Here is a 13,941-nt window from a genome sequence, read left to right on the forward strand (position 1 = left end):
ATTTGGGCTAGAACTAGGCCAGAATGCTCAGCCTGCTTCGGCATACATTTAAAACAGGCAACTGTAAAGGTCACATTCTGTTGGAAGGGGCTACGTGCCAAGAGTGGTTGGAGTCAGTAGCAGTGCTGGATTGCTCTCTTCCTACCTGGATGGGTTTGGGGAAAGAACTGTGCCCCATCATGAGGCTGAGACTCACAACTCCTGACTTTCGCCATCACTTCAGCAACCTCAGGTAGATACTAAACCCTTCATACACTTCCTTGTGGGATCAAGACACAAATTGGATTCCCACACCCCTTTCCCCGAAACAGCTCACCCCAATTAATTTTCAAGCAACACTGAATAGTTAACACAGCTGATTTTTATTGATTTAAAAACTTTGCAATGATTTTTGGTTCTTGCCAATAAACCGAGTAGCATAAAAATTATAGCGGGGATCAAACACTGGAGATAAATCACAAAAATAATAGGCCTAATAACATCTTTTTTCTTCAGAATTGACAGGTAAACCTCAGTCTAACTGGAGATCAAACAAAGGGAGTAGGGGAACTTCCATTATTGTTAGCAGGCAGGTCTGGTTCTGGAGTTGGGTGGCCTAACAGTGAGGGGGCTTGCAATTAAAGCCACGTAAAAAACGACCTACATGGAGCATCGAATTAGAACATTTGATGTTTCTCAACCCTCTCCCTGGAGGAAAAAAGATTCAGTTACATTAAAAGGCAATCATGGCTCCCCCCCACCCCACCCCAGTGTTGGGAGCAATAGCCCCCAGCAGCCCGTGTAGATGCTGGAAGGTTTATAAGAAGTGGGTGCTGAGAGAGATGGGGAGGAACAATCTCTATTCAACTACAAAAGCCCTAACAGCATCCACCAAGCTTTGGCCAACATCATTCACAAGAAAGCATCACACCATTCCTTCAGGCAGCCATAACAGTCTCTGGATTGCTTGGCATTGGCGCCGCATGTGTCCTTCAGCCACTCGCGGAACAGGTCCTCGTCCTTCTTCAGCACTAAGAACTGTCCCAGAACCACGTATGCCTGGGTTCAAGAAAGCAAGGGGGAGGGGACACACACACAAAGAGGATTAGCAACTTGGGTAAAAAAAAGAGAGGCTACCTATATCAGACCCCTTTGGGAATGAAAATTCCAGAATACCCCTCCGCGACCAGGTGCCCTCCAGAGGTTTTGGACTACAGCTGCCTCAGTTTGATGGGAGTTGTAACCCAAACTATCTTGAGGGCTCAGGGTTGTGAAACGCTGTTCTAGAAGCACAGAAAATCTGGGAACACCGAAGTTAGCCTTTCAGTGCAGCAGTTTGAGTTTTGGACTCAAGACTTCGGTTCAAGTCCTCATAGATAAACAACTACCTGGCATTCAGAAGACATCTTAAGGCAGCCCTGTTCAGGGAAGTTTTTAATGTATGACATATTAGCGTATTTTTGGTCTTTGTGGAAGCCGCCCAGAGTGGCTGGGGTACAAATAATAAATTATTATTATTATATTATTATTACTCACTCTACCACAAAGACTAATTGGACGCAGGCCTACTGAGATTCAAAATGACTGCTGCATTGCATAGGCCCTGAAAAGCAGACTGCAGCAGTCATCAAAATGGAGCATGTTTCTCCTGATCTTGTAGTCCTGCGGGTACTCCTGGTACCTCTGAAGTGAACCCCCCACAGCAGAGGTTTGTCTGGAGGCTAGAAAGCATCACTCTGCCCAAGTTCATTTCCTATTCCATAAACTTATTTTGCTTTCAGACCCACTGTCCCAGAAGATACCTTGTCAAAGCCTTTGTCTTCCAGCTTCCTGCCAAGTACATCTCCAATGCCAGCTAAAGTACCAACAGACTTGTCCCCCATGGGCTCAGCCACGAAGTCCCGATGCTTCTGACTGGTGGTCATGTTGCCTGCAGCTCTGCCTGCAAAAGAACTCAAGAGATCAGTGAGGTGTCAGAACTAAAGGGTGGGTAGCATCACCAGGCAGTTGAGAAAACCCACAGGATGCTAGAACTGCACATGCTTCTTGGCCAACTGTTATACAGCTTATTTGTTTACTATTCCAGGGAGGAAGAAACAGAGTGAGCCATGTCAATGGTGGCATTAGGAGTGTATACTCCCCTGCCTGGTTGGCCAAAAAGCTGAAAGCCTGCAGTGAATTAGCCAATAATTCTCTAGCATTAGGTAGCTTTCTTTAGAATGCCCATGGATGTTACCACACCATACCTTAGATGCAGAGGCACAGAACAGAACATTTTCCACTTGTAAAACATGCATGTAAATGAGGAACTGTAGCATAAATTAAATGTGTACATTTTGCTAATTTATGTGTTTGGCAACACTTAGTGTTTATTTTGATACTGTGGTAAAAAATTTTTTTACTGAGATTTGTTGTCCAAGTTGGAGGATGTATTTAAAGATAGTGACCTGGCTCAAATGCCATGTTAAATCTTAGTTTAAATGTGAATAAGGCTTTTCACCCATCCCCTATGCAGGTGGCACACACAAACATATCAGAGTATGGCTTGTTGTGAGAACTCAGTGCATGACTTGTTCCTTTCAAACAAACAATGCACACCCAAGTCAGAAACAAGCCAAGAACCATAGCTTGTTTGATGTTTGCCTGAATAAATAAAATGCAAACCAGACTTCTATATGTTTCAAATGTAAATGAGCCAATATATAAACTGGGCAGTTTTTAAGCTGTAATTAACTTTTTTGAGATCACACGCAAATATATATAAAGTTCAGCTCGCTGTGTGTGCAAGGACTGGTACATAAGCTTATGTTAATGTGTTATGTACATATCTTAAGGCAAATATCAAGTAAAAATAATTTACAGCTAAAGCTTTGAGCACAGATTAATACTTTATTATGTACATTTTGATCAGGAAAATAAATTTAAATTAAAAAAAATCATCTCCTTCCAGCTATTGCGCAATTTATTTGGAAGCATTCATGCAGTGCTTTTATGTTAATTTTTAGGGTTTGGTTACCAAAGTGAGTTCAGACATACTAGATCAGATCCCAATTGGTTACAGAAGCAGAAAATGTTTATTCAAAAGTTTTCAGAGCACACCACTGCTCAGATTGTACACAGAATGTGGGCGGGTGTTTTTGCAAAGAACCATTTGTAAAATAAAGTATAGTCAGCAGCGCTGTTACTATTTCCAACACAAGTATCAGAGGCAATGCACCACTTCTCAACCATGGTTGCACCTGAGACTGCAAAAACAAGATCTCATTGCTCCTACTAGCTGTATCCAGTTTAGGGGAGATGGGGAAGTGGCCAAAAGCTAAAGTTTGACTGGACAGTTCTAGAGTTCACACTTGGAAAGTGGGAGGGGGCTCAGTTAGGGCCATTACAGCTTTCAGAACAGCTGCTGCAATCTTTGGAAGTTTCCGATTCCAACAGCAGCCAGCCAGAGGGTGGCAGTTGCTACTGTTCCCTAGGTTCACACAGTCTCCGATTGATGACTGCAATAATGACATAGCCTCCTGGTAAGGGAATACAGCCAGGGAAGCAGCAAGAGGTGTTACTTGACACAGCTAAATAAGGCAAAGCGGTACTGAAGGGCAGGCAGCTAAATAAGGTAATAGCGCCACCTACCAGAGAGTGAATTGAAGAACACTCAGTGGAATGAGGTGGGGCTTGGTCTCCTTTGATTCCTCACTGGCACCTGGGGCTAACTGGAACAGCAGAACCATCACCAGCCAGGGCAGAAGGTGGCTTAGGGGGTTCTTTTGTTGCAGCACTACCAGGATGACACAGAAGGACCTATGTTGGGCTGCTCTTCAGGAGAGAAACCAGCCTAGGATTCAGGAGATCCAAGCACTTTCACATTCTACCTCACCTCCACAGAATCCTCTTGGTTCTATTGCTGGTGGAAGGAACACCAGAGGTAGCCACTCACTCATTCAGGTGAATGCTAGTCTTCTGCTGCAGTCAAGAAAGCTAGTACAGTGGTACCTCAGGTTACAAATACTTTGGGTTACAAACACTTCAGGTTACAAACTCCGCTAATCTGGAAGTAGTACCTCGGGTTGAGAACTTTGCCCCAGAATGAGAATGGAAATTGCACACCCATGTGTGTGGCGGCAGCAGCAGAAGGCCCCATTAGCGAAAGCACGCCTCAGGTTAAGAACGGTTTCGGGTTAAGAAAAGACCTCCAGAACGAATTAAGTTCGTAACCTGAGGTACCACTGTAGTGCTCCTCTCCTGACCTAGGCATGGAGAATAATTGGTCCTCCAGATGTTAAGGCTTCCAACTCCACCAGCCCCAGATAGCACGGCCGGTAGGTAAGGATGATGAGAGTTGTAGCTCAACAACTTCTGAGGGACTGTTGGCTACCTATACCTGTCCTAACCCCTCCTCTCTCTCCAGCATTAGGTCGCTTTGGTTCACTGAGGCTGGAATCCTAATGCCAAAGTTCTTACTTCGTCTTCCAAATAATAGTAAAAAAGGCTATTTGTTAACGTTACAGGTTTAGGACCTACTAAGGTCAGAGCTCTGTCAGCACTCAATATCAGACAGTTTGCTGCTTCAGAGCAGAGACCCCAAAGCTAAATTTATGTGAGAAAACCAATCAACAAATGTGAGTACAGATTATTATTGTTGTTAAATCAATTTTCTATACCGCCCTTCATCTGAAGATCACAGGGCAGTTTACAATAATATATATATATATATATATATAAAATTCCAATTGTGGGGAGTGCAGGTGGTGGGGTGAAGAGCCAAGTCAAGCAGCCTGCTTGGGAAGAGTGTAGGTGCCTGCACCACTTTGCCTCACCTTCTCCTCCCACCTTCCTGATTTCACTAGCAACAATCCCCATGGAAAAAGTCTACCACACCCAAACACTCCCTTTCCAAATACTTGGGGAAGATGAGGCAACCTAAGCCAGAGATGGGAAGGCTGAAACATGACACAATGAATTAAGAAAAATCTCAGGTAGCTCAGCACAGAGGAACTGACAGGCACCACCTCACAAGTCTTAAGTGTCTTTCTATCCCCAACAGCATTTAAGGCAGAACAAAGACAAATCTCATTCAAGCCAGTCAGTTTCTTTGGGAGGGCTTCAAACAATGTTACATTGTTATGTCTTAATATTACGTCCCAAAACATTTGGAAATGTTCCAACAAATCATTTCCAAGTACTGTAAGGCTTTCAGTGTTAAGCCCCTTTAATCCATTTATCTGGTTACCAGCATGAGTTTGACCAAACTGCGGGAGGCAGTGGAGGACAGAGGTGCCTGGCGTTCTCTGGTCCATGGGGTCACGAAGAGTCGGACACGACTAAACGACTAAACAACAAAAAAGCTCAATTGAACTCCTATTGACTTACTTCTGAGTACCATAGGGTTCACTGTTCACTGGGACTCATTCCTTTTTAAAAAACTGCTTAAGAATAAAGTGAACTAGGATTTAGCGTTCAGCCAACTAACTACACTCAGGACTGAATTGTGTTTGAACTTTCTCCCCAATCAGATACTGCCTGATTATTCATGGAGAAAATGGGAGATATTTTTACATACCATAAAAAGTCAAGACGCTGCACTTTGGTACTTCCCGAATTGTGTTTGGTAACTATGACAAAGGCCAAATCAGTTCCCCATAATCTGAGGGATTGAGTAATCCCCTCTTCACCCATTTTAACATTTCTCTCCCTGAAAACCCACATTGCTTATCCATCAGGGGCAAACCTGGCCCCTCTTTTTTTAAAATCAGTAACTGCTTTGACATCTTCACTTGGGAGTTATTGGAGCAGGAATCCCCCTTCTGCAAGCGAACATTAAAGCAAGCATCTTGGAGTGATTTTCAAACTTTTTTAAAAAAAAAAGTTTAAAAATAAACTTCCCTTCAGCTGTTTTACTGCAATTCCTTCTGTTAGTCTTTCTCTCTCTCTGTGAAACCGCCCTTAAGGAGAGGCCTAAAACGAATAGACCAAACAACATCCCTGGAAGGTAGGCCGACACCATCATGAAAAAGATAAATACATGGAGAGGACGGTTGGAGGAGAGAGAAGCTCAAACTGCTCAGCATGAAGTTCCTGGTGTGTAAGATTTGTGGGATTAAAGAGGCTCCATTAATACGCCTCAAGTGAAGAGGGCGGATGGAGCGAAAGGCGGCGGCGGCGCCTCATGGCCACTCGCTTATGGTTCTTATCACCATCCAGGCAGCCGCCAGCCTCCCACAAACCTGAGGGGCTTCACCCGCCCCCCTCACCGTCGTTAGCCCCTGGCCGCCCCCGCTCCCTTTCCCGCCCTCCGAGCCGCTCACCTGCTCTCTCGCCTCAACCGTCGCTCCCGCGCTCCCCTCGGTACCACTTCCGGGTAACACAGGAAAGGTGGACGTGAGGAGCGCGGCCTAGAGGGCGCTCTAGGCTTCCTACGTTTGCCCAGGGAAGTGCAGAGCTAAGCTCATAGAGATTCGATGGAGACGATCTACCCTTTCTATGGTCGGAGCGCCATAAAAGAAAAAGACGGCCGCGGCGCTCTAGGCTTCTCGGCGGTTTCTCTATGGAAGAGGGAGGCTCTTGTTATTGGGAGAACCGAAAAGGCGGGATAATTTGAGGAACGCGCGAAAAGAGGGCGGAGGGGGAATAATTATGCATTTACTGCCATTTTATAATCACCCTACACATACACACTACAAAATCTGAAGAAGTGTGCATGCACATGAAAGCTCATACCAATAACTAACTTAGTTGGTCTCTAAGGTGCTACTGGAAGGAAATATTATATTATATTATATTATATTATATTATATTATATTATATTATATTATATTATATTATATTATATTATATTATATTATAATAATTAATTTCGACTACTGCAGGCCAACACAGCTACCTACCTGCAACTAGAACTACAATATCTTGAAAGAGTCCATCAACGGTGTCTCCGAGAAATTTTACACATCACTTGGGAAGATAGGCGAGCTAATGCCAGTGTATTGGAAGAAGCAAAGATCACCAGTGTCGAAGCAATAATTCTTCAACATCAACTTCATTGGACTGGTCCTGTTGTTTGGATGCCTGATTATCGTCTTCCAAAGCAATTACGGTACTCTATTCCCAATTAAAAAAAAAGGAAAGCAAAATACTGGTGGACAACAAAAGTCGCTCAAGGCAAATCTAGAAAAATGTAGTACTGTATAAACACCGACAACTGGAAAACACTGGCCTGTGAGGGCTCCAATCGGAGAACAGCCTTTACCAAAGGTGTCATGGACTCTGAAGATGCTTGAACTCAGGATGAAAGGGAGAAATGTTCTAAGAGGAAGGCACGTTTGGCAAACCCTCACCATGATCAACTCCTGCCTGGAAACCTATGTCCTCGGTATGGAAGGATGGTGTGGATCCACAATTGGCCTTCACAGCCACTTGCAGACACACTGTTAAGACCGTGTTCGTGGAAGACTTGGCCACAAGTGATTGCCAAAGAAGAAGAAGATACAGTGGTACCTCTGGTTGTGAACGGGTTCCGTTCTGGAGCCCCGTTCGCAACCTGAGCAGAACGCAACCCACGTCTGCGCAGGGTTGCAATTCGCTGCACATACACATGATGTCATTTTGAACGTCTGCGCATGCGCAAGAGGCGAAACCCAGAAGTAACCCTTTCCGGTACTTCCGGCTTGCCGCGGGATGCAACCTGAAAACGCTCAACCTGAAGCAAATGCAACACAAGGTATGGCTGTACACATACACACTGTACACACACAAGTAATAATAATAATAATATAATTTATACCCCACCCATCTGGCTGGGTTTGCATTTTTTTTTGCTCCGAAAAAATTTCACAAATTTATAGCAAATTTGTAAAGCGCATTGCTTTTTTGCTGTCAAACTATAAACTTGTAAATTTTTTTCTGAGCAAAAATTTTAAGCAAAATAAGTTAAATATCCCCCTCCCCCAAATGTTTTGTTTATTGAATTTATATCAGGCTCTTCCTTCTGGAGTTGCCCAGCATGGCAAACTTCTACAAATTTAAAAAGAAGAGCAAAGGGAGAAAAAAATCTAAAAAATATTTGCAATTAAACCATCTAAAAGCAGTTACAGTTAAAAACATTCTAAAACCATTGTTCAATCCATTTCCCTTAGTAGTGTTCTTCAGCTAACAGTAAGTCAATAAAAAAGAGGGGGGAAAAACAGTGTGTATAGACAATTTAAAATAAAGATATAAACCAAGACTATTACAGGAAAGACAGGCAAATGTCCAGAAAAGCTCACCTAACTGAGCCAAAAATATTCCCATTTCTCCCCCATATTAAATATACTCTGCTTCTATACTTCTATACTTATCTCAGAAAGAAGGCACAGCAATGGTGGCTGTGGGTTTGTTTGTCCACCAGGGGGAGCTGCACCCTCAGGAATGAATGACCTATCCATAATGGGTCCCCATGACCCATCTGTCTATCCCTGGAGTTGACAGGACAGGAAGAGTGTGAAGGTCATGGCTGCCCAGCACCTTCTTTCAAATCTAGGATGCACTGCAAAGCCACTAAACGTCTCAATTTGCTCCAAGGCAAATCCGGCCTGTGCCCTTAAGCACCTATGGAAAATTTGGCATTTTGTGTCTTCAGAATATAGATATTCAGAATATTCAGGTTTCACCAGTGGTATGAGCTGATGTGTGTGCTTTTAGGAGTGGGGTTGGGTTTTGCAGGCCAAACTGAACCCCCAGTTAGCCAAGACTGGCCCGAGGGCTGCATGTTCTCCTGCTGTAGTCAATAAGTGCAATTGCCAACGAGGTTGGCACTGCCAGGCACATGCCCATGGGCATGGCAGGAGCCTTCTAGTTAATCCCTGGAGCCTCTTTGACCTGCTGCTGCCCATCGCTGTTGCTGCCACCTGTTCACTTGCCCTCTCCAGGGGAGCAAGCCATGGAAGGAGCCAGAGGAAGGAGCCACCAGCGGCTCACGCCTTATCCTCTGGTGGATTGGGCCCAGAGGCAAAGCAGGCCAAGTGAATGGGCAGTTGTGACAGTGTCAAGGTGGATGGGGTGTCCTCAGGCAGTACTGAGAGAGCATCTTGTCCTCAGCTCGCTCAAAACCTTGATCCAGCCTGGATTGCTGCTCCACTGAATGCTGAGGGCTTCAAGGAGAAGGAAAATGGCTTCACTTCAACAAATGTTTCGAAGTTCCTGCTCAGATTGGACCACTGTGGCAATGAGTGGCTCGGTTTGGGAGGCTGCTCCCATGCCCCATTGTGCTGACAAGGAGTCCTTAATTCGGGGTTTCGGTTGCACAAAGCTCCTACTCGCTTTCCACACAAACCTTTTAATTTCTTACCACAAAGGAATTTGCAGCTCCAGGGCAACGGCAAAGCTTTACAAGCGGAAGGAAACCGAAAAACACACACACAAATGTTGCCTTTTACTGACTCAACTGCATCGAGCATAAGAAGAGCTTGCTGGATCAGGCCAATGGCCCATCTAGGCCAGTATCCTATTCTCACAGTGGTTGACATGCCTGTGGGAAACCTGCAAGCAGCACCTGAGCACAAGAACTCTCCCTGCTCTTTGGGTACCCAGTGACTGGTATTCAGAAGCATTGCTGCCTCTGACTTTGGAGGCAGAGCATAACCACCATGGCTCATAGCCATTGATAGCCTTCTCTTCCATTAATTTGTCCCATCCTGCTTTAAAGCCATCCAAGTTGCTGTGCGAATGAGTTCCACAGTCTGTGAGTTCCACAGTCTTAAGTACAGTGGTACCTCGGGTTACATACGCTTCAGGTTACAGACTCTGCTAACCCAGAAATATTATCTCAGGTTAAGAACTTTGATTCAGGATGAGAACAGAAATCGCACGGCGGCAGCAGGAGGCCCCATTTGCTAAAGTGGTACCTCAAGTTAAGAACAGTTTCAGGTTAAGAATGGATCTCCGGAACGAATTAAGTACTTAACCCAAGGTACTACTGTATTGTGGCATTGGTGACACTGGGACAAGCGTCCCCTGAAGTCTATCAAGAGGCCCTGATCCTTGTTTTCACAAATGTTTAGGGAATGGCTGTGATTGTGGAGAAATTACACTCTACATATGTTCAGAGGCTAACTCATTTTAATTATTCCATCCTACGTTCCAGGGCTGAGACCACGGCTGGCATTGCCATCAAGTTCCAGGGCCATCTCAGGGTTGGAGTGAAGCCTATGAAATGTCAGAGAAGTGTGTCAGCTACTTTAATAAAACTAATAATTAATAAACAACATCAGGAAATGCTTGTTTATAAAAATGAAGAGTGTCATTGAAGATCATTGCCAGGGAAGTTGGCGCTTTCTGCTCCTGGAATACCTTAGGTGGGAGAATCGGCTGTGCTTATTCAGCAGTAAAATAATTGCACTCTGTGTACGGTCAGAGATGGTTAAAACTTAAAGAATATCAGACAGTGACTCTTGGTCTCTTACAGCTTTTTATCACCATGGTTCACCCACAAAATATGAGCAATTTTCTCTCCATTTTCTGGCATATAATTTGGGTTGTTTTCTACTTTGTGATTTTGGTATCTTTTAAAATAAATAACTTTTCCCTTCCCTCCCTTTTTTCTTTTTCTTTTTTTAAGCGAGTTGCATCTACATGATGGAGGAAGGAGCACAGAGGGAAGGCTGAACGTCTAATTTATTTTTAGCAGCCAATTGGAACTTTTTTCCCGAGATGAAGGAGGGAAAGGAAAAAAAAATTGGTGGTGTACGAGAGAGGCCAGCAGAAGACAGTGTAACCTTTGAGGCTCTGCTGCTTCTGCAAATGCCAGCACTCAGCTGCTGAGGCGAGGGTCCAAATGTCCAAACGGCCTCGGTTTTCTTTCGGGACGTCCTGCTACTAGTGCGGATTCTGACTGGAGTGATAATGATGGGGCCATACAGCTGCTCCTGCTACCTCTTCCTTCTCCTGCTACCAGGTACCCTTATTCCAGAATATTTAAGCCCATTTTAAAAGACGGAAAAGCTAGGTGGCTGAAGAATTTCTCCTGAAGTTAGGAGAGAACAGGGGGATGGAAGGGGGGCAGCTCTATCAAGATACAGGTTTACTGGATGTCATTAAGGGCTCCTGAGTGGGAGGAAAGCAGAACTGACCCAAGGGGAGACCATGTCTCAATCATGCTGCAATGGACTGGTTGTGCAACCAGCCATTCAAAATTCCTTGTGCCTTCCTTTGGCTTAGCCTCTGCAAATGGTTGTTGTTGTTGTTGTTTTTAAATTTTTTTATTTTAAGCGTTTCGTATTTTTTAAAAAAGCTGACTCATCAGCAAAAAAACACTCTCTGAGTGGTTTACAAACCACTACAAAAGAGGCAGTCCTTGCCTTCAGGCTTAGAATCTGAAAGAGACACAGCACAGAAGGAAAATGGTTGGGAGGGAGGAGGTAATACACAAGCTCAGGTTCAAGTTGGAGGCAGTGGTGGCTACCAAGGTGAATGGCTTTAAAAGAAGTCTGGACAAATTGATGAAGGACAAGACTATCAACGGCTACTAGCCACAATGGCTACGCTCTCTATGGTTGGAGGCAGTCATGCTTCTGAATACCAGTTGCTGGAAGCCACAGAAGAGGAGAGCGTTCTTGTGCTTGGGTGCTGCTTGTGGGCTTCCCACAGACAGCTGTTGGTCCACTCCGTTGTTGCCAACCTAGCAGTTCAAAAGCACACCAGTGCAAGTAGATAAATAGGTACCGCTGCAGCGGAAAGGTAAACGACGTTTCTGTGTGCTCTGGTTTCCGACATGGTGTCCTGTTGCACCAGAAGCGGTTTAGTCCTGCTGGCCACATGACCAGGAAAAGCTGTCTGTGGATGAACACCGGCTCCCTCGGCCTGAAAGCGAGATGAGCACTGCAACCCCAAAGTTGCCTTTGACTGGACTTAACCGTCCAGGGGTCCTTTACCTTACCACTCGGAGAATGAGATGCTGAATGAGATAGGCCACTGCCCTGATCCAGTAGCTTTCTTATGTCCCGATGATTTGTCTTAAAAATAACGATTTGGGTTTAAATCAGTGCCTTAGAGCATTCATACAAAGAGCTTCGCGTCCATGATATCAGTAATCCTTGTGACAACACTGTGAGGTAGGCCTGAAGCATTATTTTAACATTAGAAATGAAGGTACAGTGGTACCTCAGGTTACAGACACTTCAGATTACAGATGCTTCAGGTTACAGACTCTGCTAACCCAGAAATAGTACTTCGGGTTAAGAACTTTGCTTCAGGATGAGAACAGAAATCGTGTGGTGGCAGCACAGCAGCAGTGGGAGGCCCTATTAGCTAAAGTGGTGCTTCAGGTTAAGAACAGTTGCAGGTTAAGAACGGACCTCCGGAACGAATTAAGTAGGTACTTAACCTGAGGTACCACTGTATTGAAGTGGTGGACAAGATCCAGCATCACACCCTGGGATGTTACGGGGTCTCCCCTTCCTCTCTTCTCCTCTTCAGCGCCCACCCACCCAAATCTGCTCCAGAGTTCCCCTACCCTGTGGACCAGATTTGGGGGAGGGGGCTGAGACGCTGCCGAGGGGAGAGAAGGGGAACTCCTCTTTGACCAAGCAGGATGTCACAACTGGATAACCCCGAGAGATAAAGTCATAACAAGGGCGAGAACTTGTGTCATCTTAAAAAGTAACATATTAATTACGGCATAAGCTTTCACAAACTACTTCATCATGCATGAAGGGTTGTCCTGAGCTATAGGTATAAAGACACATCTTTTTTGGAGGGGAAGCAGGGATTGCAAACAGGTTGGAGGGAAATTAAATGTGGAAAACTATTACCTTGCTTTACATAAAAGTATATAGCAGTGTTCGCCCGCCTGGTGCCCTCCAGATGTTTTGGACTACAACTCACATCAGCCCCTTCTAGCACAGCCATGCCGTAACCCAGCATGTTATGGTTTCAAAGTCCACAATAAAAAGTCACCAATTTAATCTTGGATTTACTCATACAGAGACCACAAAAAGTAACCTGGAGGGAGATTAACTGGGAATAGCTATTGGCCAAATAGCATGAACGGCCAGCTCTCTCCCAGCTCTGAGTAGGAGACACCTTTTTTCTCTCTCTTTAAGAGGGGTCCTCATTCCCTGGTTATAATGAGAACTTCATAGCTTCTGGTCACTTTTGCCTTCACTGTAGGGTTCCCCCAACAATGTAAGCTCTGCAAGACCTGAGCATGTTAAGTTAAAACAGCTTCTCATGAAAATACACTTTGCTAAACCTCAGCTGCTGGATAGCAGAGATCTAGCATGTTGCAGGTACCAGTTGGATTTGCAAAGCAGAATATAAAAATCAATCCTACACAGTGAAGCCAAGTTTTATTGACGTTTAGAAATCAGGTCTTGTTGGCAAAGCCGTCCACTGCCTTTTATTGCATCGGGACTGAAAATAACTTTGTTCTATGTTTCCCCAAAACTACATTTCCAAGGGGCTGCTTGAGCCTTGGGATCAGGAGGAATCATCCCAGATCTTTTTTCCCGTTGGGGCTTACATACATTGCACATCAATAGTTTTGCACAACTTCTGTTCATTTCAGAGGGGCTTGTTCAGGAGAACTTTCTAAAGGTGGATTGTGTCCCTGGGGGTCAGATCCATCTCATTTCCCACTCTTCCACCCATTAATGGCACCCATAACGTCTTACTGGGAGTAAGAACTTGCTTTGTACTACATGGGAACAAAGGAAGCTGCCTGAAGTGTAGGTGGGTTCACACGATGCAAGACGCAGTGATAACAGCAAGAACCTTTTATTGAACTACCGTATTTTTCGCCCTATAGGGCGCACTGGCCCATAGGGCGCACCTCGTTTTTTGGGGGAAAATGAATAAAAAGAATTAATTCCTCCCCCCCAGACACGGGGCTGGGGCGGGGGAAACCCGAGCTTCCCCCGACCCCAGCCCCCAGAACAGGAAGCTATCCGCAAGCCTTGCAAGCCCGGCGGGAGTTCCCACGGGCTCGCAAGGCTT

The 13,941-nt window shown here is 44.9% G+C and overlaps 2 protein-coding genes across 2 annotated transcripts in view; one reads left to right on the forward strand and one right to left on the reverse strand.

Moving 5' to 3' along the window:
* Positions 1 to 343: 343 nt before the first annotated feature.
* On the reverse strand, positions 344 to 6,400 carry BANF1 (BAF nuclear assembly factor 1). The gene is made up of 3 exons (XM_053368889.1): positions 6,282 to 6,400; positions 1,782 to 1,921; positions 344 to 1,038 (listed from the first exon to the last, which is right to left on the reverse strand). Exons 2-3 carry the CDS (start codon positions 1,902 to 1,904, stop codon positions 892 to 894), a joined length of 270 nt encoding a protein of 89 aa, XP_053224864.1. The 5' UTR covers positions 1,905 to 1,921; positions 6,282 to 6,400; the 3' UTR covers positions 344 to 891.
* A 473-nt stretch (positions 6,401 to 6,873) lies between these two features.
* ITGA10 (integrin subunit alpha 10) overlaps positions 6,874 to 13,941 on the forward strand; it is a 57,934-nt gene continuing 50,866 nt past the window's right edge. The window contains exons 1-2 of the mRNA XM_053370120.1: positions 6,874 to 7,069; positions 10,568 to 10,903. Of these exons, the coding sequence (XP_053226095.1) occupies positions 10,852 to 10,903 (52 nt within the window). The 5' untranslated portion in view covers positions 6,874 to 7,069; positions 10,568 to 10,851. The remainder of the gene's footprint in view (positions 7,070 to 10,567; positions 10,904 to 13,941) is intronic.

Source organism: Podarcis raffonei, chromosome 16, assembly GCF_027172205.1.
Source record: "Podarcis raffonei isolate rPodRaf1 chromosome 16, rPodRaf1.pri, whole genome shotgun sequence".
NCBI classification, from domain to species: domain Eukaryota; kingdom Metazoa; phylum Chordata; class Lepidosauria; order Squamata; family Lacertidae; genus Podarcis; species Podarcis raffonei.

What these genes read in the sequence shown, in the direction of transcription:
- BANF1 (XM_053368889.1), bottom strand. Translation starts at nt 1,904, where the DNA reads ATGACCACCAGTCAGAAGCATCGGGACTTCGTGGCTGAGCCCATGGGG. An exon ending in AAGACAAAGGCTTTGACAAG is followed by an intron (nt 1,039 to 1,781) that starts GTATCTTCTGGG and finishes TCTTGAACCCAG; the next exon opens with GCATACGTGGTTCTGGGACA.